This window comes from Conger conger, chromosome 12 (assembly GCF_963514075.1).
Source record: "Conger conger chromosome 12, fConCon1.1, whole genome shotgun sequence".
NCBI lineage: Eukaryota > Metazoa > Chordata > Actinopteri > Anguilliformes > Congridae > Conger > Conger conger.
In genome coordinates, this window is record NC_083771.1 from 17,981,105 (window position 1) to 18,008,754 (window position 27,650).

General features: G+C 41.2%; 1 protein-coding gene across 5 annotated transcripts; it reads left to right on the top strand.

Moving 5' to 3' along the window:
- Window positions 1-1,176: 1,176 nt before the first annotated feature.
- LOC133105517 (perforin-1-like) lies at window positions 1,177-27,650 on the top strand. Of its 5 annotated transcripts, XM_061215664.1 has the most exons (4): window positions 1,177-1,429; window positions 1,557-1,626; window positions 18,341-18,863; window positions 23,328-27,650. In XM_061215664.1, exons 2-4 carry the CDS (start codon window positions 1,605-1,607, stop codon window positions 24,346-24,348), a joined length of 1,566 nt encoding a protein of 521 aa, XP_061071648.1. In that variant the 5' UTR covers window positions 1,177-1,429; window positions 1,557-1,604; the 3' UTR covers window positions 24,349-27,650. The 5 variants fall into 5 exon arrangements, with proteins under 5 accessions (XP_061071648.1, XP_061071650.1, XP_061071652.1 ...); XM_061215666.1 differs by lacking the exons at window positions 1,177-1,429; window positions 1,557-1,626 and adding an exon at window positions 10,662-10,768; XM_061215668.1 differs by lacking the exons at window positions 1,177-1,429; window positions 1,557-1,626 and adding an exon at window positions 10,867-10,947.

Here is a 27,650-nt window from a genome sequence, read left to right on the forward strand (position 1 = left end):
ACAGAGCGCATTCGTTTTAGATATGGTAATAACGCAATTTATTATTCCTTTAGATATCCTGTGATTCTGATTGGGTTGCCAGCCCCCTGATTCTTCTGAATAGCATATGTTACGCCCGGCATTCAAGCAGTCAACAACAAAACATGGTGACCAGACAAGGAAAATAGATTAAGAGTTTTAGTTGCAATAATGTGTTTGTCTGAATTCATGTCAGAGTGTATCAGTTTTGGGAGTGTTTGAGTGTGAGCGTGGAAATCCAAAATAACAAAAGGAAGACCATGTTTTACAAAACGAAGCTACGTCTCTTTAAACGTGGCCAGTAATTACGCAAGATTTTTTTCCACACCTAAATGGCCAGCAATGTTCTCATGTGAAATCCCCAGCACCATTTCTCTGAACTTTGTGGGGACTACAATTTGATCAATAACTTCCTCTTTCAAGACACCGAAATGAAATGCCGACCTTCTCATTAACAAGCCGTTTTTTAAAATAATACCCCAAAGGTGCATTCTGTAACTCAGCCTCCAGACAGACCAAGCTGAACAATGGTTAAGGTAGTATCACTCTTTTGCTCTGTTATGACTTCCTCTCTGGCCACAGATATCAGTGGCTCAGAAAACTTAACCTCCTCAGCTTTTAGCAGGGTAGGAGCAGAAACATCTGTGGTATTGAGCCATGAGGGCGAGCAGCGCTTCGCCTGAGCAGTACTAAGCTCCAGTTTTGACTCTAGCTGGGTGCGGTCTCGAGCCAGAGCATGCATCACTGCACACGCAGGAAACACTGAGCGGTGCTGTTTAGCAAGTTTATCTAACTCCCCAGAAGAAACTGGATCCGGTATAATCACCACAGGTTGAATGTTTCCAGACCTTACCACCAGCTAGATCATGGCCAGGAATAACTTCCACTCCTTCCACAGGCAAGGAGGGCCGGACAGCAACCACCACATCGTCCCGCACCAGATCACAGTCCAAATTAACCCTGTGCAGAGGTACACTCATGGGAGTTAGACCAATACCACAAACCAGGACATTCTCCCCAGTAGCAGAGGACTCAAAAAAGGGCAACACATTATAAAGAATTAAAGTTTGAGCGGCGCCAGTGTCTCTTAACACGCGCACTGGTTTTTTACTGAGACCGCCTACAAACAAAACATAACTGTCAGAAATAAAAGAGCTATACTCTGCTTCCACAATTTCTGCATTGGAAAGTTCCTTTTTTCCTGACAACCCCACATGAGACAGCTGCTGTAGGCTAAAGCCATTGGCTTTGTGTACACAGCGGAAGTAGGCTTCTGAGTTTTAGAAATTGGACACTCGTTTCGCCAGTGACCCTTATTACTGGCATACATGGGCAGGAACAAATTTACCATCTGTACCAGGAACAGACCTGACTACAGGGGCAGAAGTACTCCCACCAGAACGAGAACGAGGTGAGGAGAAATCACTTTCTAGATTTAGCCACTCTTTCAAACAGCTGAAAAAATGCTTCCGGATCTTCTTCATTGAATTTTGGAACTAGTCACAAATGATGAGTTATGTTACTCTTCTCTTGGTCAGGCATTCCAGTAAAACTTCCATTGAGCATTGACCGTTGTGCGGGGAAAAATGCACATATCAGATATCACAGGTGAGCATCGTCTGATGAAACAGATCCAGTAAAAACACAATAATAGCTATTCTTCAGTTTAACGTTCTCATTTATTTGATCAAACGGAATAAGAGAGTGGAAGGCCTACCAGCTTTCTGATAGTTCTTCAATTTGCTCATACACACAGTATGACTTAAATACAGTTTTCAGTATACGGCCCCAGAAGGGAGGGGAGAACATAAACAAAAATACACGCAGGTGGCTGCTAACTTTTATCAGTATTTGGTCTTTACTGTTATCAGTATTTTGTCTTCACTGTGACCCCTTGTTGGCCTTCTATGAGAACCGGAGTGTGCTAGCTACCCCCTTCTGGGTGAAGCAGAGACATCTAGGTGAAAGGCTATCTGCCTGCTGGGAGAGATAGAATGAAAGACTCCCTTTTAACACTTAATAAAGAAGTGGTCTAATAGGAATAAGGATTACAATAAAAGGTTATCTTTGATCACGTGATTATCTCTATGTTAACACACATTGTAAATTAAGAATCAATTCGGAAAATTATCCTTACATCGTTCAGTAGCAGGTAATGAGAACTGCCACTCATTAAATTTTTCCAATTCTTTTTGTTTCTCTCATACAAGGACCAACTTGTCTCCCTCTAACTGCACTAGTAATTTCTCTTCTTCCAATTCCAACTCCAATTGATGTTCTTTCCTTTTCCAACTCCAACTCAGCCAATTTTATTTGCAAAGCAGCATCCGTGTCCACCATCGGAGTGCAGAACCATTACGTTCTCCTCCCCACGACTCACCCCAAAATTCTGCGAGCAACAACAATTCAGACCTTTCCAATAACTGGAAACTAGTTCTAGAAGGACGAAGCAAAAATTAATTTACATTCGGATGCACTACTTCAGGCGGCAACCTCAGCATGAAAGAACAAACTCAAATCTTACACAGACACAGACAATCCTTTTGGAATACAACCAATGCTCAACAATGACCAGTTTGAATGAGACATACTTACAAATTACAAATCTGGCAAAACTAAAATAGACAAACGGTAAGCAGCTCCGATATCTATAAGGGGGTATAGTCTGTGGCGTATATTGTACGCAGTGCATATGGCTTGCTGTGCCTATTGTTTGCAGTGGAATTACAGTTTGTAGTCTATACGGTTTGCAGTGCTTATAGCTTGCAGTGAATCTTCTGTGATGTATGTGAGTGTTGGTTTGGTCTGCACTCTCTCCCTCTCTCCCTGCCAATAGGGCCCGGGTCCTGTCGTAGCCGTGGTCTTTCAGTAAAGCAGAGGAGGCATAGAGGAACCGTCCCCCATCATATCTAAGGGGGCTACATCAGTTTTATGTCTTTATAAATATATTCATATAATTTGATTCCAACAAACTGCTGGGTATTTTGTGTTGTGGTCTGTTATTCTGGAACAGAATAATATTGAAAGCACCAACAATCATTCCTTGGTCAAAGTCACTTAGATCATATTTTCTCCCCATTCTGATGGTTGATGTGAACATTAACTAAAGCTCCTGACCTGTTTCTTCATGATTGTTTGTGATGCACTGCTGCCACATGATTGTCTGATTAGATAATCACATGAGTAAAATAAAGTCCTCGATCAGTGTATGTAGCTACTGTAGAACCTAAATATCCAAAATTAGCAAAAAGATAATGAAATATAATCTAAATGTGCCTTTCTGGTGGAACTACTAACACTGAACATTTTACTGTTTATATTGTAGCACATAAAAAACAGTGCATGCATGCTGCAGCTACTACATTGTATGTGTTCTGAAATAAGGTGTATTTTCAAATAAAACCTATAGCAAATTACATATAGCCATAGCGTTAGGGTAAAGTGTGCATAGCATTAGTCTAAAGTTAGAGAACATACAGTAAATATTCCCCAGAGTACTTTACGGCAGAGAGTCATGTCTCGGATGCTGACAAAGAAAATGTTGCCTTATGGTAATTATTTACTTGGAAATTTGAATTTTGTATTTTAGTTGTTTTACATGGGTTTGAAATGACATGTCAGTCATGTAATTTCAGCAAAACAAATACAGTTGATTTCTGGATAATGCCTGTAACAAATATAGAAACACAGTGATGGATGTTGCAATTGCATTCCTTTCAATGCATACAATTTAAATGTAAATTAATCTGCACACCATTATATTATGGTGCCATCTTAAGCTGTCCTCCCAGGGTGTCACATTAAATATGTCAATTATGTCAGTCATTAAACTATTGCATTACACATTAATATTCTAATGTTACCGTACTCAAAACTCATGCTTAGGATATTTAACCTCTGAGGTTGCTTACATGCTAAATTTGAAAAGAACAGTATAAATCGACCGTTGCAATCTTAAACAATAATAATATGAAATAAGTGGTTGTTATGTTTCCACTCCTTAGAGTCATTATTTTAACTTCATTCCCCTCTCAAAGGCAGCAGAGAGGTCATCAGGTTCAGCAGCAAGCTTGTCTTCAGCCCTCAGGAAGGCCAGAGTTTCAGATCCTTCTGCAGTTTTTTCGCCACCTCTCTGCAATTTGCTCCCGCTTCATGATTTCACAGAAAGAACTATACCATGTTTAAGCTATGGGTCTATAGAGTAATTGTAGACCCACTTTCATTGGGTACAAATGTACAGTTTTGGAGTGATCAGATATGCAGATGAGCTGGGTGGCAACTGCCAGTCTATGGCATGCTTGGCCGCCCCACACTGGAAACACAGCAACAATTGCTGGGGACATGATTTCACAGAAATTCCTGTACATTATTAAAGATATGGGTCTATAGAGTAAATGTATACCCCCTTTCATTTGGTAACAATTTATCGTTTTTGAGTTATCAGCTATGCAAATAAGCTGCTTGTGAATTGACAGTCAATGGCAAATACACAGCGGTAAATACAGCAACAATTGCTGGGAACATGAATTAGATAATAAATGTATAATTGTACAGATATTATACATAGATTTAATGTATGCCCCTTTATATTTGGTAACATATTTTTCAAACAGTAAGCAGGTATGCATTTAAATGAGCTGTTACTGAACCGACAGTGTCAAGAGATGTATGCTTGGCCTACATTATAGTAACTAGTCAAATAGCGAGCTAGTTGCTTGCTGACTTTTATAAGTGGTATCAGCAATGAATTTAAACAATGGTAATTATGTGAGGAAATGCTGTGACTAAAATCACAGGAAGTTGAGACCGGAAGTTCTGTACAGGAATACTAATTGTTGCTAGCTTCATGAAGCTAGCTGTAGCCACTACAGGTGGGTCAAGCCGCCGAAATAAGAGTCTGTTAAAAAAAAATGAGCGGAACCAGTTTCTGGCTGATTCAACTGGTTATTTTTACCCTTCCACCAGATACCATAAATCATTATTGTAACTCCCCCCATTTTTTCATTACCCTGAACAAGAAGTTCTTAGTAAGGCTTCTTTGTGAATAGGTCTGTATTACAGGTACAGGGCAATCCGTATGTACTTGGACAGTTTCTGTTTCCTTAGTCCAGCACATTGGATTTCAAATTAAACAATGAATGTGAGGTTGAAGTACAAACTGCCCCCTGTAATTTGAGGGAATTTACATCCATTTTGGGTGATGCCTGTAGGAATCATCCCTTTGTATACAAACAACCCCCCCCCCCCCTTTTTAGGGGACCAAAAGTAATTGGATGGTTGCTTCTCAGCTGCTTCTGAATAGTCATGTGTCTTCAATCACTTCATTAGTGCAGGTGTAAGAAGGTATAAGCTTTCAGTATCTAGCCTTGAGGCTTTTGTTTCTCTTTGGAGTCTGTTATTGCCGTGTCAACTTGAGGCCCAGATTCATGCAAAAATTGTGATAAATTTATGTCTTTTTTTTTAACTGTCAGAGACATCGGCTTTCCAAAATAAACTGTTTGGAACATCATTAAGAAGAAAGAGAGCACTGGTCTATGTTTGGGATCATTGCCTTGCTGTGGGATGAAGCACCATCCAATGAGTGTGGAGGTATTTCTGAACTTGAGCAGCTAATATGCTCCTGTACTCTTCAGAATTCATTCTGCTTCAGTTACGTTGTCATCAAGTGCATGGGAGACAGCACCTGTGGCAGCCCTGCACACCATAAACCCCCACATCCATCTATCACAGATGAAGAGATGAAGAGGGTGCGGAAACATTTTGCATGGCCTTGCACATATAAATTATACAGTATATACCTGTATAGTGGCCTCCAGAATTATTGGCACGCTTACTAAAAAAGAAGATAAATCGCTGCATATAATAAACAACAGAGATAATAATCTATATGTTATGTTTAAACATATGGGTCAACTATATAATTTTATTTCAATTAATTTCAATACATCAATACATTACAAAACAAAAATAATGTTTTTATTCAGTAATCAAATTTTTCCAAACCATGAGTGTAAGAATTATTGGCACCCTTAACAATTATTGTAAATTAATTAAATTGAAAATAAAATGTTATTGAATTAAATTTTATCTCAGTCTAAAGGAACTACATTGTGCCATGTCCATCACTTCCTGTTTAGCTAGAGAATGGAAATGAGGTGTAAATCATGCAGTAAAGCAAATATGAGGTAAAAAGTCTCTTTGTCAAGCATGGGAAAAGCCAAATAATTCAATTCAGAAGAGACATACCAACTGTCAAATATGGAGATGGGTCGTTTATGTTTTGGAAATATTTTGCTGCCAGTGTTACCATTTAAGATCAATGGCATTGTAGCTAGCTCCACTGAAAGACGGCTCAAAGACTGATGTTGTTTGTGCAATAAAAGTAGCGTTTATTCCTGAAACTGAGTAGACTTGGTTTTAACGTAGCCTATAGACCTTACTATGAAAGCATAAACACTCATTAAAGATTGACAACCGTAAGAACACCGTAAGAGCTTGTAATCTCTTCAGTAAAAGGGAGCAAGCTTTCCGTTCCATCCAGTTTGAGACAATCCATGTGAAGCAATTAATTCTGGGAAACTTTTCGAATTGCGCGCATATGCAGGCAGGTCGTAGTGCATGTCAATATGTTGTATTTCAATGAGTGGAGGCTCCTCCATAGAGGTGGAGGAGGCCTGGCCTCCCCAATAATTTGAGAGAAGAGAGAGATTTAAAAAAAACAATAAATATATTTTATTTATTTTAACAAAAAACATATTTTTTATTTTTTATATTCATATTATTTTAGTTTTGTTCATAAATCTAAATTTTCCCATGGCTAAAACCCAATATTGCAATTGTAAAGCAACAGGCCAGATTTCCCTATCAGTTTGTATTAAGGGAGGCCAGGCCTCCCCTAGGAAATTCGCTTTTCATAGAAGTCAATGTAATGCATTTTTTTTCATGCCAATAGGTGATTGGCCAGATCACTGAAAATGGGTGGGCAACGGAGGCCTGGCCTCACCATGCATTGTGTCCAGGGCTGAAAGATTGACATTTTGTTCGTCCAATCACATGCTACTGGTTCATTTGGAATCAACTGTCCTTTCCTTTCCTATTCAACACAGAAGCCATTTTGAGAATTCGCTAGTCACTTCAGTCAAACAAACACTCGCCATAGTGGCTACGAGTGTCCCATCAACTTGTGCTTTTCAGGAAATTTAGACAACAACCCTGGCTATCATCCCTGGAGTTTATAGCTCATTTGGCCAAACACTTTTGCTTAAAACTACCTCGGAAGTCGGCGAGATTCTGGCGCAATTTGAGATCTTGGGCTGGAGATACGCAGATTCCAGATACTAGGGAGTGAGAATGACATTCAATAGGTCATGTTAGACACCATTTGGGATTTATTGAATAGTTTTATTTTTAATGTAGTCCATTTCGTTTTATTACAAGTCAATTTAATAATCTTCCATATCAAATTACTGAATTGTTGCTCTGTGAGGAAATTCACTCTAAATACGAATAGAGTGCTGCCCTCTAGTGGATAACGTTAACGTTGGATAAAGCCAACTGGAACCATATTTTTACATATTTTATATTAAATATATTGAATAAAACTACATATGATAAAGAAAGTGTTATCTTATCTTTTTTATATGCTAAACTTGATTAAATTGGTGATTACATGTTGAAGCTGTAGAAGAATGAAAAATGTAAGCTAAACAAAATTGTTTTTAACTACATAATTAAAATTCCTGCCTTTTACACATGTTCACTTGGCATTTATATTACATCAAAATGTCATTTCTCAGCTTAATTATCAGGCAGGCTCATAGACTTACAGCAATGTCATTTCTTCAGGAAGGCACAAGGCTAAGCTCTGCACAATGAATTTCATCAGCCAGAACTTTCTGACTGTAGCTTACACTCCAAATAGTATGCCTTTGGCCAGCACAAAGACAGATAAGAGAACAGGGAACATTCCATCGCGAGTGAAGTGAGCAAGCGGAAAAAAATGGCCTCCTCAATTCTGGAAGTCACCAGCCTCCACTGATTTCAATATAAAAGTCCTCACATGGGATAGCTTGCTCACTAAAAGTCCTTTGCTCTTACAATGATATTACAACAGAAATCAATAATCAGTACCTTGTATACTCAAAAGATAGGGTCATCTACAGGCATAATGAATTCGGTTGGGGAAATGCATTTCCAATTTGAAGAATGTAAGACCGTTCACTGCTGTTCCAGAGACGCCCCAAAGTTACTTCGATCCACGCCTTCCCCTGCCGGAGCGTTATGCAGGTGAGCTGGGCTCCTGTCAGTCCTTCCTTTCTCACTGTTCCTTGGTGTTCGGGCCACAGTCTTCTTTGTTTCCTAATGAACAATCCAAAGTGGCTTCTGTGATAACGTTCCTGGCTGGGATGGGGTGGGGAACAGCCTTCTGGGACTCTGGGGCTCCTAAGTGTGACGACTTTCTTTCCGTGATGAAAAAGAGTATTTGACGGGTCAGCTGTGGGGCACTCCGGGGCGCGCCAGCTCCTCCTGCGTCAAGAGTTCGGTGTCTGACTTTTTGATTTAATTTTCGAGCTTTGGCGGCCTCTGCTGGCTGGAATAAAGAAGCTCTCTAAGACGCAGTCTGCCGCAAACTCGCACTACGGCTTATCGGTCCATTCCCATCCGTCCCTCCACGGTCTAGCTGAACCTCCCACCTCCCCTATGCTGGATCCATCCAGTTTTCCACGTGTCCTGTGTCAAGCCTGACGCAGTGTCCCGGCTCAGCCCTCCTGCCTGACCCCCACCTCACCCCCTAGCTCATCGATGAAAATCCAGTGTATACATTTATTCTTCCTACTTCTCGGTTGCGCTTGGTTCTTCAGTCCCAGCACCTGATAAATTTCTGAATGTGTTGACACCTGACCACTAAACCTAACCATTTGGAAGATTATGAAGGATTCAAAGGTAAAGCAAGTGATTACGAGGCAAACCTTCATTGTGCTGATAAAAATGACAAATGAATTTAAACACACTACCTAATGATGAGCCTATTAGTTAACTTCAGTGTTTTATTCATCTTATGTAATTGTTTACATGAATGTGGTCATTTTATTCTTCATGCCATTACAAAGCTATTTCTGGTATAATGTGGTTTAAGGTCAAAGATCATATTTTTTCCCTATTCTGACATTTGGTCTGAAAAACAGCTGAACCTCTTGACCACATCTGCAAGCTTTTATGCATTTAGTTTCAAGTCACCTTTCTTTTCCAGAGAAGTTGTTGGGCCCAGTGGCAAGTATCTTTTGATGGAGGCCGACAGCCAGCAACAGACTGATGGCAGCATTAAGATAGGGCTCTACAGTTTCTGTGACAGAATCACGCCAGGAATCGCAGAATGTAAAAAGCTATGAGACAGATTCCATAGGGCCCTACATTAAATAGTGCTGAAAGCTGATTGGAGATTTGAAAATATGCCTACATAATGTAAATGTTGTGATAAGTGATTTATTCAATACACATTATTAAAAATCAACAACTATTTACAGCATAGCGTGAAGAAAGAATGTACAGTCTTGGAATGCTGTGTTTTCAACAACAATACAATAGGTAAGGTTTTTGTGTTAAAACACTGTTATAAGTCCATTGTAAATCTATTCCTATGATTGAAAAAGGCTCACTGGCATGTTGACTCACCCTCTGCCTGTGTTCATAGTCCTTAAATTCGGGATTGAAAATATACAGTTGACAGGCCGACACTCTGTACCAAAACATTGTATAGCTGTACAATAATTCAAGCTCATTGGTTGAAAATTGGTTGTAACTACCATAGTCAATGGCGTGGGGGGGGGGGGGGGGGTTTGTTACTGCAATTTCTCTCTTGACCGTTAGTTTGAGGTTATGTATTGTACCTTTAAAATAAATGATATCAAAGTGTTTGCACTCCACACTAAGATTCTAGGCTACTCAATCTTAAAACAATGCGCTGAGGACAGAGGAGAGGGATTTGGCTCTAGCAGAGTGGAGTGCCTCGGTGACCGCAAAGTCTCAGACGAGTGGTCACTCTTATATGTGAGTTATATAAAAATTACTTCACACTACAAAAAGCATGTGTTGATTTTCAGTTGTATTAGTAAATGAGGTATACGTACATACAATAAAAAAGGGAAAAAAATAAATACATTAATGTTAAATGTATCTGTAGATTTGTCCAATAAGGGCAAGTTTGTTACATAGTGACCATTTACTCACAGTCTGGGGCCTTGTTATATACCATGCAGTTTAGTCAATCATCAGCAAAAAGACCAGAATCTGAAGCCTCATTAACATAAATTGAATATGCTCAAGCATGGAATATCCTACTGTTATCTGACATTTTTACTCGGACATCAAATTAATTGCATTTGTGTGTGCTTTCTATTTTTTCAATTGTTGCTTTATCAAGCGGATAATTCCTCCAATTTAAGATCAGTAAGACACAAGATTAGAAATATACTGTAAATGAATATTTAACAGAAAATGATATGGTTTAAACTGGGTAATGAGGTTTTTGATAAAAGCAAGACGTACTTGGTTTGAAAAACCAACATGAGAATGCACGACCGGGCTGAAGGCCAAATTCATCTTGAGAAGGAGGGACCGGGGCCCTGCACACAGCACAACGCATAGATGAGACAGGAGAAGAGACCATTTTACGTCTCAGCTGGGTCAACAGGAACTGAAGAGTACAAGCTGCAACAGGTTGAGCTTGGCTAAATGCGATCTCCGGCAACAGGTGAGGCTGAATGGGGGCTGAAGTCAATTTAATTGGTTAATTAATATGCTTAATTATATTTATATAGATGAAATCAGAATGTTTGTAAGTAAAGGTCTCTAAGATACTTCGGGGTGGCCACTTAGCCGTGACGGTGACGTTACTCCAAAATCGACTGAACTAGAGAAGTGTAAAAAAAAGTGAGTTCGATAACTATGCCGAAATCGTGTTGTGTTTTGGACTGTAATCAGGCACACAGTGGATTGGGATTTTTCCGATTGTTAAAAGAGATGATTGCACTAAAGTTCGTTTTATTTTGGGATATTATCCAGATAAGGGGGGCGGCACGGATGGTGCAGTGGGTAGCACTGCCGCCTCACAGCAAGGAGGTCCTGGGTTCGAATCCCCGTCGGCCGGGGCCTCTCTGTGCGGAGTTTGCATGTTCTCCCCGTGTCTGCGTGGGTTTCCTCCGGGAACTCCGGTTTCCTCCCACAGTCCAAAGACATGCAGGTTAGGCGGATTGGAGAGTCTAAATTGCCCATAGGTATGAATGTGTGAGTGAATGGTGTGTGTGCCCTGTGATGGACTGGCGACCTGTCCAGGGTGTATTCCTGCCTTTCGCCCAATGTATGCTGGGATAGGCTCCAGCCCCCCTGCGACCCTGATCAGGATAAGCGGGTTAAGATGATGGATGGATGGATGGATCCAGATAAGGGATGTTTGGGATATTAACCAGATATTCGGAATTCCGAATTCAATAGCCCACGAACTAAATGTCCAAATAAGATTATAACACTAAATGTTTAACCGTGGCAACATAGACAATCCACTACAACCTATTTTTTTTTGCGAAGAATTACTTTCGCTTTGAAAATTGGTAATTACATACAGACATTAATCTCATTGCCAATCCCGACATTTTTGGTTTTAGGGACCGTCTAGATAGTACAACGACACGAAATGTAGGAGATTCAAAATATAAAACCTTCCGATCGACATGCATAATAGCTGTAAAACCTATTCCACAGCCCAAGGAACAAATGACGACCAATACTGTAGGTCTGGACATTTCACATCAGATATTTTTTTTAGATTGGGAAATTTGAACTGGGTTTAATTTCGTTAGCCTTTTTTTGAGCTTGTGTTTAATTTTGGTCAGTTTTTATGTGGAAACCTTGGAAGAAGCAGATGCCACAGTGGTGCAGTGAAAAGCACTGGTGCCTCAAGTCCTGAGCTTGAATCCCAACTGTGCCTTTTCTGTTTGAAATTTGCATGTCACATTATAATGGATGGATGGGCATTACAAAGACGGCAATACTGTATGGTATGGAAATGTAAAACTATTGATTTTGGTGAATTGTTTGATGAAATAAAACCGTAGCTTTGCAACTATCAAAATTGAACTTCTGTTTGGAAGTGGCTGGCACAGTGGTGCAGTGAATGGCACTGGCACGTCACAATAAGGTTTTTGGAGCAAATCCTTTCCGAGGCCTTTCTTTGAAGACTGCATGTGATAATGGTCCAATAGGCTTTAAAGTCACCTGGTAGGAATGACCAGAGAGGTAGGAAGAAAACCATGTGAGTGCAGATCCTGTGACACCCATCCCAGTCAGCGATGAGAGCGGAATCTCATGGTTGACTGTATGGAAGGCGGCCGACAGGTCGAGATGAGGACAGAGGAGAGGGATTTGGCTCTAGCAGAGTGGAGTGCTTCGGTGACCGCGAGAAGTCTCAGAGGAGTGGCTACTCTTGAAGCCGGACTGGTTGGGATCATGAAGATTGCTCCGGCGGAGATAAGTTGTCAGTTGGGATCAGACCATTCCAGAGTTTAGATAGGAAGGGAAGAAGAGAGACAGGCTGGTAGTTGTTCGGAGCAGAGGGTTTTAGGTCTTTCAAGTTTTACTTGTGTTTTTTGTGTATATATTCATAGTGGCATTGTGTATTCACGACTGAATATTGTGGTATGTGAATTGTATAAGAATTAACACTACAAAAAGCATGTGCTGATTTTCAGTTGTATTAGTAATTGAGGTATAAATACCAATAAGGGCAAGTTTGTTACATAGTGACCGTTTACTCACAGTCTGGGGCCCTATTATATACCATGCAGTTTAGTCAATCATCAACAAAAAGACCACTTCCAGAATCTGAAGCCTCATTCACATTAAGTGAATATGTTCAAGCATGGAATATCCTACTGTTATCCAACATTTTTACTTGGACATCAAATTAATTGCATTTGTGTGTGCTTTCTATTAAGCTTGTTGCTTTATCAAGCCGATAATTCCTTCAATTTAAGATCAGTAAGACACAAGATTAGAAATATACTGTAAATGAAGATTTAACAGAAAATTATATGGTTTAAACTGGGTCATGAGGTTTTTGATAAAAGCAATACGTACTTGGTTCGAAAAACCAACATGAGAATGCACGACCGGACTGAAGGCCAAATTAATCTTGAAAAGGAGGGACCGGGGCCCTGACCACAGCACAACGCATAGATGAAACAGGAGAAGAGGCCATTTTATGTCTCAGCTGGGTCAACAAGAGTACAAGCTGCAACAGGTTGAGCTTGGCTAAATGCGATCTCCGGCTACAGGTGAGGCTGAATGGGGGCTGAAGTTAATTTAATTGGTTAATGAATATGCTTAATTATATATAGATGAAATCAGAATGTTTGTAAGTAAAGGTCTCTAAAGATACTTCGGGGTGGCCACTTAGCCGTAACGGTGACGTTACTTCAAAATCGACTGAACTAGAGAAGTGTAGAAAAAGTGAGTTCGATAACTGCTGAAATCGCGTTGTGTTTTTGACTGTAGTGCCAGATGTAATCAGGCACACAGTGGATTGGGATTTTTCCGATTGTTAAAAGAGATGATTGCAGTAAAGTTCGTTTTATTTTGGGATATTATCCAGATAAGGGATGTTTGGGATATTAACCAGATATTCGGAATTCCGAATTCAATAGCCCACGAACTAAACGTCCAAATAAGATAATAACCCAAAATGTTTAAACGTGGCAACAAAGACAATCCACTGCAACCTATTTTTTTTGTGAAGAATTACTTTCGCTTTGAAAATTGATTAATTACATACAGACATTTTTGGTTTTAGGGACCGTCTAGAAAGTACAACGACACGAAATGTAGGAGATTCAAAATATTAAAACTTCCGGTCGACATGCATAATAGCTGTAAAACTTATTCCACAGCCCAAGGAACAAATGACGACCAATAACTGTCGGTCTGGACATTTCACATCTGATATTTTTTTAGACTGGGAAATTTAAACTGGGTTGAATTTTGTTTGCCTTTTTTTGAGTTTATGTTCAAGTCCTGAGCTTGAATCCCAGTGCCTTTTCTGTTTGAAATTTGCATGTCACATTATAATGGATGGATGGGCATTACAAAGACGGCAATACTGTATGGTATGGAAATTTAGAAATTTTTGATTTTGGTGAATTGTTTTCTTAAAAAATAAAACCGTAGCTTTGCAACTATCAAAATTGAACTTCTGTTTGGAAGTGGCTGGCACAGTGGTGCAGTGAATGGCACTGGCACCTCACAATAAGGTTTTTGGATCAAATCCTTGCCGAGGCCTTTCTTTGAAGACTGCATGTCATGTGATAATGGTCCAATAGGCTTTAAAGAGCAAGCAATACTGTGATGTTGTTTTGGAAATTTAAAACTGAATTTATTTGGGTGCACAAGTTTCAGTAGGACCACACAAAGTCCAACAGAACTTTAGAGAGGGCCCCCTACTGTTTATACTACTAAGTTTCAGAATTATAAATGTGACCGGTTTAATTTTGGTTATGGTTTTTAGGGGAAAATGTATCAGCTTGAAAAATATACTAAAACCAACTGGACTTAATAGAGGGCCCCCTACTGGCCATACTGTAAAAATGTAAAATTTTGGTGAGGTCTTTTTTTAGACAAGAAACTCAATAGCTTCTCAACAATATGTAGGAAATCACTAAAACCAACTGTATTAAATACAAGGCCCCCTACTGGCCATGGAAACAGAAGTTTATTTTTGTATTCTGAAAGTTTTACTATGGCAGGAGGGGACCCCCTATTAAGGCTAGTTGGTTTTAGTCGTGTCCTACCACCTACAGACTGTTGCACATGGAGGCTAGCTACAGGATTTTATGCCAGAAAGTGACTAGCTTTGACAAGGAAATTTTTGATGTGGCTTCTACATTTCCGTGGGGACTTTTATGGAACCACTGGGCGACATTTAACTGCTACATTAACTACATTAATATAGCCTACTTACGGAAAAGGTAATGTTAGCTGGTAAGCCAGCTAACAAAACTGAATTACAGAAATTGTGCTGTTATGTTATGTGTGACTGTTATGTATCTAGCTAGCCAGTTAGCTGGACAGTAGAACAATTGGAGCTGGCTAAGTGAACTAACGTTTCCGAGCAAACATTCTGTGGCACTCGACTCTAACATAAGGCATCTTAACGGGTTAGCTGCATCGTATGACTGAAATTTTACAATCAAGTAATGTTGTACTCAGTGTGCTATTATGTGATGGCTGCGTTCAATTAGCTCTCTAAGAATCAGAGCACACTTCACTCTTTCAGAAGTTGAGAGCAATCAGAGCATTGTCATTCAGAAATACAGAGCACTTATGCTCTGGAGCGCTCCAAGCATGCACTGGATGCTCTGAGAACAAATAAACGAACGCAGCTCATATAGTAGCGAGTGGATAGCTACTGTGACAATGTGTCATTGAAAAGCTATGTTTGTCAGACAGATTTGTGATAATAAAACTCAATGATTTAAAGTAATTCTCAACAAGCTGATGTTAACGCCTGGTTCATTACTGGCCCATTGGGAATAAATTGCATTCAGTTGCTGTGGTGTAAATAAATTACCCTTACAGTTGCCCAACGCTTTTATCCAATAAAACCTGTGATGATATACAGGTTTTATACAATAGTGCAAACCAAAGGTCACTGGAACAATTACAAAGGTTGAATTAATTATTCATATTCTATCATCAAGTAATCAGCCCAAAAGCAATGAAAAGTGAACAGAAATATTGGACGCTAGCTAGCTTCATTATAATCAGACGTAGCTTTCCATTTGGCTGTCCTTTAAACGAATGACCTATGATACGAATAGCCTGCAATTAAAAAATAAATGCATCAAAATAACCTTGCAACATTTTGTGCTTACTCGGCACATTGAGCAGGTAGTCAATAAACAAATCCTTGGATTAAAAAACATCTGTTGATAGGTCTAACGTAGGGTATTATTGTATATGAATAAAGTTTTCATCTTTGTAATTGGCAAGTTTATCATCTTCATCATCATCACCACCTTAATTAGCACCACAGCATATTGTCTTGAAAATGAAGAGAAAATTAAATATATTAAGCTATTCTCATTATTTATTTATGTTGGCCTATTTATTTTTCATATATGATTAGTCTTCACATCAACTTCACCATCATCATGCAAAGACAGAAATATTACAATTAAGAACATTTTTTATAACAGTAGACTATTAGTACCAATAAAAAATGCCAACTTTATTTGTTATTCGTAGATTCATCACCATGAACAATGGACACAAGAACGATTTTGCAGGTAACATTATTATTAGTTATATTGACAGTGAGAATGTCAAAATAACAACAGCATCACAAAATAACAAAATAGGTTATGACACTGAATGTGGATTCAAGTAATCATCGGCATCTTGGGCTGAGAAGCAATCTGTGCAGGGAACTCTCTCTCTCAACCCTTTTCAGCGTACCAGTGACTTCCAGTCACCTCTTACATCAGGGGCCGGTTGTATAAAACTATTTAAGACTAGTGTAAGATAGTTTTTCGATCTTATTTTGCCTCATAGACCAGTCTAACATTTTAAGCCTGTTGCATAAGACATTAGACTGTCATGTTTTAAGACGAAAAAGTTACCGTACCTCCCCCTATGACATAAGTCGGTTAAGTTTGAACTGTTGCCATCATATCATTATGTATACCATTATATTAATGTGACTTGTCACATTAAAAAGTAGCAAATATTTCGATTTTGGAATTTTATAAATGGGCAATCAGGAGGGAGGGTCTTTAACCCCTTCCCTGCAGAGATGAGTATATAAGTTTTTATAAAATTTCAACCACAAAAATAGGAAAAAAATGAAATACAAGTTATTTTTCATAATCCGCATAAAAAATACTTTATTATATATATATTTTTTTTAATCGTCTGAAAATCACAGGTTTTTTCCAAAATAATTGGCGGGGAAGGGGTTAAGGACAGAACAAACCCATTAGAGGTATATTCAAAAGAAGAGGTCATAGGCTAAGATCTCCACATTGTGTGAGCAGTTGAGGCCTGCAACAGCCAGGAACCAAAGCATACTTGCCCTGCTACAGGTTTGCCTGCCACTGAGATTTCATGCCAGAGATAAAATTGTGATAGTGTCAAGAGTTGTCTTCAGAGTGTCCGGTGAGCTTGCAAAGCAGCTTCCTCATTGCCCCACGGAGACTCCTATTCCTACTCCTATTCTAAATTCGATCATGTGACTTCTCACTGATATAATGTGACAGTTGCAACCGGCCCCTGGTGTCTGATTTCAAGTATTTCTTCAATGATGGTGGAGCCATATTAGGAATTATTTTGCAAATTAAGCAGGGGGAAATGATCAAATAAGAATAAATTGTATTTCCTAATTGCATTACAATGATTGTTGGCTTTTTGCCTAGTATTTTTTAAGTTACATGTAAAATAAGAGTAGTCTCACTCGCTTCTACAAGCTGGACCATTGTCTTGTTGAGTCGGGGTTAGTTCTGTAAATCCCATGTAAATTATTATGGATTTTTAAAAGAATTAGATTTCTGGTGGTGAACTTTCTGGGTGGTCCCTTACGTGTCAAGAGGACAAGAAACTGAACATTTGCTCAATTTTGATTAAACATATGCATTTCGGTAAGACTATTGTTGTAGCTTGTTTACTTTTGGACCCGCATTCAGAATTAGTCATTTGTTTCAGTATATGACATTCCGTTCATGAGCTACTGAAGCTGGAATCCGAATATCCTAATATAAAACCAATTTTATGGCGATGCCCAGATCCTACAGTTTATTGGGCTGTCTCAGTTTTGACGGGTGCTTGGCACAGTCAATCAGTGCTGACACAGAGACGCCCGACATACGTGTCAGAAACATGAGGAAAAAAATTAATAACAAAAACAGAACTTCGTATTTTATTGCTCATGTCCATCACAAACGTTGGCAGCTAACATTAGCTAATAAACACCAGTCACTCATTGGCAGCCATATAACTAGAGAAACACTGGGATGATAACTTTAAATCCAACCTAGCTAACTAGTTTTGTTAGCTAGCTAACGAGTTTTGATGGTCCACCCGGATTTAAGTTCTATGCTGTTGTGACGCTGATTTAATCTATATAAATATGCGACCCCCTGCGACCCTGTTCAGGATAAGTGGGTTAGGATAATGAATGAATGAATGTATGAAACCAATGTGTTTTGATTTACCCTGCATGATAGTAAGTTTAAAAATGATGATGTAGGCTGCAGTTCATCCATTACTCTCCTCCTGCCAGTGAGAGCTATGACTCCCCAACTCTACCTGTGCCTCCTGGTCCTGGGACACCTGTGCGTGGTGCTCTCTTGTCGGGTGGGGACGCTGAGGGAATGCAGGGCAGCCAAGTTCGTCCCCGGACACAACCTGGCGGGAGAAGGCTTTGACGTCGTGAAGCTCCAGCACAAAGGCGCTTACGTGATCGACCTCAAGACCTTTCTGGACTCAAACAAATCGTGCACCCTCTGTGAGAACCCGCTTCTCGGAGGCAAGCTCCAGAAACTGCCGCTGTCCGTGCTGGACTGGCGGGCCTTCACCAGCTGCAGGCAGGAGCTGTCCAGCACTCTGCTCAAAACCGTCACCACCGTGGCCGACAGCGCGACCGACCTCATCGAGAACGACTGGACCGTGGGCCTGGGCCTCAGGAACATCGGCCATCTAACCATTGGTGGCAGCCACTCCACCGCGGTCAAGTTCGCCATTAAGGCCAATGCGATCGACAAGTCCGTCTTCACTTCTCACCAGCTCAGATGTAGCCACTACAGGTGGGTCAAAATAAGAGTCTGTTAAAAAATGAGCAGAACCAGTTTCTGGCTAATTCCAACAGATTATTTTAATATGAGTGAATTTACATCCAAATTGGGTGATCTTAATTACATTCTGAATTTTTATACATAGTCCCTCTATTTTAGAGGACAAAAAGTAATTGGACAGTTGGTTTCTCAGTTGTTTCTGATTAGATGGGTATATTCAATCACTTCCTTCGTGCAGGCATAAGAAAGCTTTCAGTATCCAGTCCTGATTCTAGTTACCATTGAAATCTTTTAATTTGTCAACACGAGGACCGGAGTTGTACCACTGAAAGTCAAGGGAGCCATTATGAGGCTGAGAAATAAAAACGGTAAGATACATAGGCCACAAAATAGGCTTACGAAAACAAACATTTGGAACATCATTAAGAAGAAAGAGAGCACCGGTGTATGTTTGGGATAATTACTTTGCTGTGGGATAAAGCACCATCCAATGAGTTTGGAGGCATTTGTGGTTGAACTTGAGCTGATAAAATGTATTATTCAAAATTAATTCTAAATGGATCTCGAGCAGTTCATTTTGACCTACTCTACACATGTACACTTTCCTCTTGCCATCACTCTGATGCAAGTCAATCTTGGTCTTATCTGTCCACAAGACCTTTTTCCAGAATTGTAGGCTCTTTTACATTACATTACATTATTGGCATTTGGCAGACGCTCTTATCCAGAGCGACGTACAACAAAGTGCATACCCATAACCAGGGCTAAGTGTGCTGAAAGACCCTAGAGGGAAGTACAATGGCTACCGTACAACAAAGATTTTTTTTTTATTTTTGATTTTTTAAACAACAAATAAACAACAAAGCAAAAGTGACCAAACTTAACTATCCAAATACTGCTTACCTAGCCAACTAAAAATACCAAAACACTACGTAAATCACAAAGACAACAATTAAGGATCACAGGGAAGTAGGGAGGGATGGGGAGAGGTGCTGCTTGAAGAGGTGCGTTTTCAGTTTGCGCTTGAAGGTGGGGAGAGATTGTACAGTTCTGACCTCAACGGGGAGTTCATTCCACCACCGTGAAGCCAGAACAGACAGTATTCGTGAGCGTGAGGTTCGGAGAGGGGGAGGTGCCAAGCGGCCTGTGGAGGCTGAACGAAGAGGTCTGGCAGGGGTGTAGGGTCTGATGATTTTTTGTAGGTAAGCTGGGGAAGACCCCTTAACTGCTTGGAAGGCTAGCACCAATGTTTTGAATTTGATGCGAGCCATGACAGGCAGCCAGTGGAGGGAAGTAAGCAGGGGGGTGACGTGTGAGTATTTGGTAAGGTTGAAGACCAGACGAGCTGCTGCATTCTGGATAGGTTGAAGCGGGCCTAGGACTGAGCCCTGGGGAACTCCTGTGGCAAGGGGCCGAGGTGTCGATACCATACCAGCCCAGGCAACCTGGAAGGAGCGACCAAAGAGGTAGGACTCAATCCAGTCCAGGGCTGTGCCACAGATGCCCGATGCTGACAGGGCGGACAGGAGGACTGAGTGATCCACAGTGTCGAAGGCAGCAGAGAGATCTAGAAGAATGAGGACAGAGGAGAGGGAGGCTGCTCGTGCGGCATGGAGCGACTCACTGACGGAGAGGAGCGCGGTCTCTGTCGAGTGGCCCGATCTGAAGCCAGACTGAGGGGGGTCTAGCAGGTTGTTATTAGAAAAGAAAGAAGAAAGTTGAATAGAAGCAGCTCGTTCTATGGTTTTAGAAAGAAAAGGAAGAAGAGATACCGGGTGGTAGTTCAGGATGATGGAGGGATCCAGGGTAGGCTTTTTTAGAAACGAAGTGATGTGGGCCCTCTTGAAGGATGCTGGAAAACAGCCGGAAGACAGGGAGGAGTTGACAAGGGAGGTGACAAATGGGAGAATGTCTGGTGTGATAGTTTGGAGAAGAGAAGAGGGGATAGGGTCAAGGGCACACGTTGTAGGGCGGTGGGAGAGCAGGAGTTGAGAAACATCAGAGTCTGTAAGGGGGGAGAAAGTGGAAAAGGAAGGGATGGGCTTAGAGGGGGGGAAGGGCACAGTAAGGAGGGCGGTGGAGAATGCCACCAGGAGAGACTGGTAAATTGTGATGTCTGAAGGGTCTCTGGATTTTCCCCATTTCCTCTCCGCTGCGCGCAGGCTGGTCCTGGAGGTACGGAGGGTGTCAGATATCCATGGACTGGGAGGGGATGTGCGAGGTGGCTTTGAGACAGCGGGACAGAGAGAGTCAAAGGCGGAGGAGAGAGATGAAAGGATGGTGGCAGATGCAGAGTCAGTGGGGAGTTTGAAGAAGGATTCGAGAGGGGGGAGTGAGGCGGTGACAGTGCTGGCAAAGGAAGAGGGTGAGAGGGAGTGGAGGTTACGGCAGGCTGAGGAAGTGTGGGTGGGAGGAGGATGGGGAGGAACAGGGAGGGAGAATGAGATGAAGTGGTGATCAGATGTATGCAGAGGGGTAACCGTGAAATCGGAGCATGAGCAGTTCCTCACAAAGACAAGGTCTAGGACATTGCCCGCCTTGTGGGTTGGAGGAGAGTGTTGCAGGAAGAGGCCGAAGGAGTGGATTAGCGGTAGGAAGGCAGCAGCCTGGGAGGCTTCAAGGTGGATGTTGAAGTCTCCAAGGAGAATCAGTGGGGTGCCATCCTCAGGGAAGGAGCTGGGAAGGGTGTCTAGCTCATCAAGGAAGTTTCCCAGGGGCCCTGGAGGACGGTAGATAACTGCAATGAAAAGGTTAGTAGGGTAGGATACTGCAACAGAATGGAATTCAAAAGTGGATATGGACAGGTCAGAGAGGGGGAGAAGAGAGAATTTCCATGAGGGGGAAATTAAAAGACCAGTACCACCGCCACGGCCGGAAGGCCGGAGAGTGTGCGAGAAGGAGAAGGAGGATGAGAGAGCAGCGGGAGTGGCAGTGTTGTCAGGTGTGATCCAGGTCTCTGTGAGGGCAAGGAATTGTAGGGACTGGAGGGAGGCATATGCAGTGATGAAGTCAGCCTACCGAGTGGCAGACTGGCAGTTCCATAGTCCCTCTGTGACCGCAAAGTCCTCACAGGGGGTCAGCGGGCGGTAGCTGAGGTTCGAGGGGTTCCGACGCCGTGGGGGCCCACGTTGCAGGGGGAGTCTTCGAGGGAGAGAGCAGACTGGGATGGGGTGAAACGTAACATTACAAACTAGCTAGCGTCGCTCTGACACGCCTATTTAAATCGCCTACAATTGCTCACAAGCAATATCAAATTAAAGCTAATCTACTGATAAATTCCACTGCTATTTAAGCTATTTAAGACGCACGTTCAATCACTCTACAGGTATACAACTAGTAGAAGCGATTAACAGTGATCGAGACAAAAAACTGGCTCAAGCCCTAACCCTTGCTGTTACGTTACCGCGTCTAGAGGAAAATCCGCAGCGATACTAGAACACCTGGTTGGAATGATGCACTTACTGACTAAGGACAACTTTCGCAAGACTTTTTTAGGTACTTCTTAGCAATTTGTAACCTGACCATCCTGTTTTTGCATCTTGCAGTGTAGCCACTGTTTTTTTGTTTGTAAAGTCTTCTAGAGACAGTAGTCACTGACACAGCTACAGCTGCATCCTGAAGAGCGCTTCTGATCTATTGGCCAGGCGTTTGGGGATTTTCATCATTATGGTGATAATTTGGTCTTCTTTGGCCAACCAGCCCCTTTGCAATCATTGCGTTCACCAATGCTCTCTTTCTTCTTCATGATATTCCAGATAGTTTATTTTGGTAAGCGTATTGTTTGGCCAATGTCTTTTGTATTTCTCAGTGACATAATGGCTTCCTTGACTGTCATTGGGATATCTGTGGTTAATAATAGACTCCAAAGGCAAATCAAAGAGAATCAAGAATCAAATCAAAGAGAATCAAGACACTTTCTTATGCCTACAGTGAGGTACCAATTGAATACATTAGTTTCATATGAAATAGCTGAGAAGCCAACTGTCCAAGTACTGCTGGTCCCCTAAAATGCAAGGCTATGTATAAAAAGGGATGCAATTCTGACAATGATCACCTGATACAGATGTAAATACCCTCAAATTAATGGTGACAGTCTGTGATGTAACCTCATCTTTGGATTTGTTTCGTTTCAAATCCAATGTGCTGGAGTACAGAGCCAAAAGAACAGAAATTGTACCACTGTCCAAATACTTATGGACCTCAATGTATATGTCCATAAATGTGCAGGGTGAACTACATGAACATTTTCATGTTTCTAGAATATTAAAGCCAATTTCTTTTCTTTTTTTTTAGCAAACATGGAAAATGTTGGTGATTAACCTTTTCAGAATGTTTTCTCTAACTTCATGTGAATCTGAAATTGAATGCGACTTGTTCATGAATCAATGATTTCTTGTTATTTCTATGTACCTCTTTTATCCTTTATCACTCCTTTATCATTTTCATCTGCTTTTTTTTTCTTCTTCTGACTTGTAGCTACCGTGTCGCAGGAAACCCGCCTCTCAGCCCAGAGTTCCAACAGCAGTTGCGCTCTCTCCCACAGGAGTACAATCTGAACACACGGCACCTGTACAAACGATTCATCCACACCTACGGAACGCACTACATCCAGCAGGTGCAACTGGGCGGTCGTCTGAAGAGGCTCACCTCCATCCGCTCCTGCCTGGCCACCGTCAACGGCTACTCGGCCACCATGGTGAAGGACTGCCTGAACACAGGCCTCTCTGTGGGGCTGGGATTTCTGGAACCTTCCGCCACCACCTGGTCCTGCAGAGCTCTGCTAAAGAACAAGGACCGGAAGACGGGCTCCTTGCAGTCATACCTGAACCAGGTCGTCGAGGTCCTGGGGGGGCTAAAGTGGTTGGGGAAGGTGTCCATGTTCAAGAATAAATTCTTTGCCTTCCGAAAATGGCAGACCAGCCTCAAGGACCTCCCTGACATCGTGTCGTACTCTCTGGTCCCCCTCCACGAGCTGATTCCCAACCCTGTCGTCAGGGTGAACGTGAATTCCGCGGTCAACCAATACCTGACGGAGAACGCTATCCCGAAGGACAAGTCCTCCAAATGGTGTTTTTGGCAGCCCAACCTTTCTGCTGACTGCTGCCCCCAAAACTCGAAGAGAGGCCGGCTGCGGGTGACGGTGAACAGGGCCTGGGGGCTGCATGGGGACCCGGTGGGGAAGCCAGAACCCTATGTGAAGTTCTGGTATGGATCCCACTTCCACGAGACCTACTTTATCAAATCGGAGAACAACCCCTACTGGAACCTGGTCTATGATCTGGGTCACGTGGAGGCCTATCACGAGCTGACGATGCAAGTGTGGGACAAGGATGTGTGGCATGACGACCACCTTGGCACCTGCCGTACGCGACTGCAAGAGGGCAGCCACTCCCTCAGCTGCAGCCTGTATGAAGGAGGGGGCTTCTCCTACTCCTACACTCTCACCTGCGACCCACAACTCAGCGGCTACCAGTGCGGCACGTACAAGCCTGCTTAACAGTACTGGGTCAGGGGACAACAGGCAGTACAAGTCTGTCCCCCAGTGATGGGTCAGGAGACAACAGGCCAAATAAAAATAAAAAACATTTGCACACTGATCTGGTCACAGAAAGACCAGAAAATGTACCTGCTTTTATCATCAATGAACAAGAATGTAATCCTCCAGAGCAATGTCACCATCACCAATCTACTGCAATGCATGTTTTAAATCAGCACTTATTGCTGTGCTACCTTTGTTTTTGTGCTACAGCCTTCTAAATTTCAGGGGGCCATCACTTAAGTGCCAAGTTGCATGACATCCACATTTTACATGGCCATAATTAAAATAATAATTAAAACATACATTTCTAATTCTCTCTACCTCTATAATGAATATATAATTTTGAAGATATTGGGCCTTAACCCTTTTAGTTCCAAGCCAATATGAAGTGGCTCCATCCAAATCCCAGGGCATTTCGGCTATGGTTGAGAACATTTAGGAAGGTTGACTCGAGAAATGGCTGATTTGCAGGGCTCCCAACTAACCTTTTCAACTGGTGGCGCAATCACAAAATTTTGCGTGTCCTTGCACATATAAATTATACATACCTGTACAGTGGTCCCCAGAATTATTTGCACCCTTCATATAAAATCAGAAAAATGGCTGCCTTATTATATACAACATAGACAATAATCTATGTTATGTTTAAACATATGGGTCAACGATATACTTTTATTTCAATACATCATTACAATACACTTTAATACAAAAATGTTTTTTATTCAGGAATCTCATTTTTCTCATAGGTCTTAAGAATTATTAGCACCCCCTAACATTTATTGTAAATACAATCAAATTCAAATTTCAAATTCAAATTTATTAATGGATAACCCCTAGAGATGAGCCATCTCGTTTTCGAGGGGGTCCAACACAGAACATACAATACAATACAATACAATAGTACAGTACAACAAACACAGTCAGATACACCATACATACACAGAGGCTCTCACTTACCGATCCAGCCCGCACATCGTTCCCATAAACCCGCAATACCCACACAAAATAAGTAGGAGGTAGGTACAACAGAATGTGTTGATGACAATGACAGTAGTAGTAATAATAATAATAATGGTAATAATGATGATAATAATAATAGTAACAAAATAACCAACAAGCAAATACAGTGATGCAAGGAAGGAAGCAGGAAGACAGTAGCATTAGAAGCAGCAACATGACGTTTTAAGAAAGGGTAATAATGAGTTCTTGAATATACTTAGTGAGATAATTGTTCTGATGTTGACGGGTAGATTGTTCCAGTCGGAGGGAGCTTTGAATTTGAAGGCGCGTCTGCCAATTTCTTTCTTGGTTTTGGGAACAGAGAAGAAAGGTTGCTGTATATGTCTAAGAGAGTATGAGGATATGTGTGGTACTAGATAATGCTTTAGGTAAGAGGGATAGTTAAAGTGGATGCATTTGAGGATGCATTGGAGCCAATGGTAATGTCTTCGAGCATTGAGGGGTAACCAGTTCAGAGTTTCCTACATAGAGCAATGATGAGTTTGATAGGGACACCTTAGAATAAATCGACAGAGACTATTGTAAATAACATTAAGGGGTTGAAGATGTGTTTCGAAGGTGTTCTGATAAACAATGTCAGCATAATCCAATATTGGCAATAACAACTGTGTAACGATTCTTTTTCTCATCTGAAAAGTAAAGCAATTTATGGAGCGATACAGTATGCCCAAATTGCGACTTAGTTTGTTAGTGATAGTCTCAATATGTTGTTTAAAAGAAAGCACTGGGTCGATCCAAAGTCCAAGGTATTTATAAGAAGTCACATGTTCAAGAGGTGATCCATCATTAAAAGAAATAGTCAGGTCTGAGGCATCACTCAGACCGTGTCTGGTACCAAGCAACATACTACATGACTTCCTTTTGTTGAGCAGTAGTTTGTTGAGTGAGAACCACTTCTGAACAGAGGCAAACTCACGTTGCAAGGATCTCTCAATTGCAGATCTGTTAGTGCTAGATGTGTAAATTGCAGTATCGTTGGCTTATAGTTGTACTTGACAGTCAGAGCAGATTTTAGGAAGGTCATTAATAAAAATGGAGAAAAGGAGTGGACCTAATGATGAGCCTTGTGGTACTCCCTTCTCGACAATTAAGTAATCGGATTGACTTCCATTGAGACTGACGCATTGGCGTCTATTGTGAATCAATCAAAGTGAAATAGGCAATAAAATGTTCTTTATCTCAGTTTTATCTCAGGGTAAAGGAACTATATTGTCATGTCCATCACTTCCTGTTAAATAGAGAATAGAAATGAGGTAAACTGCATGCAGTACAACAAATATGAAGGTGTGAAATTAGGTTAAAAAAAATGTCTGTCATCCATAAGTATGGGAAAAGCCAAATAATTGTCAATTCAGAAGATACCTACCTACCTTCAAATATGGAGATGGGTTGTTGATGTTTTGGAGATAATTTGCAGCCAGTATTCCAGTGGCTTTAAGATCAGTGGCATAATGAATTCAGCCAGGTACCAGGACAAACAATAACCTCTTCAAATGTGTTCTCTAACCTTATCACACATTATAGATAAAGATCCATGGCTGTCATCTTTGCCAGGGGTGTTTGCATAAAGTATTAAACCAATAATTGAAATCTGTTGGGGAAATGCATTTTCAATTTGAAGAATGTTAGACTGCTCTAAGAATGAGTATTTGACGGGTCAGCTGTGGGGCACTCCAGGGCACGCCAGCTCCTCCTGCGTCAAGAGTTGGGTGTCTGATTTTTTGATTGAATTTCGAGCTTTGGCGGCCTCTGCTGGCTGGAAGCTCTGACACAGTCTGCCGCAAACTCGCACCACGGCTTATCGGCTTAACTGAAATATTATTTCCAGTACTATATATGCAGTATAACTACCTTGTGTCTTGTTGATTGATGTGCTCAGTCTTGCCATGGTGTATGACTTCTGACATTAAACTGTCTTCAGCAACCTCACCTTGGAAGCAGAGTTTGGCTGTTCCTCATCAGTTTTAACCCTCCTACACAGCGGTTTCTGTTTCAGTTAATGATTGTGTTTCAAACCTACATATTAAATTGATGACCATTAGTTCCTGTTTGGTATAATTGGTTAATCACACACCTGACTATATGCCTACAAAATCCCTGACTTTGTACAAGTGTACCAAGAAGAATTGATGCTGGTTTGAAGGCAAAGGGTAGTTACACCAAATATTGATTTGATTTAGATTTTTCTTCTGTTCACTCTTTGTATTTTGTTAATTGATAAAAATAAACTATTAACATTT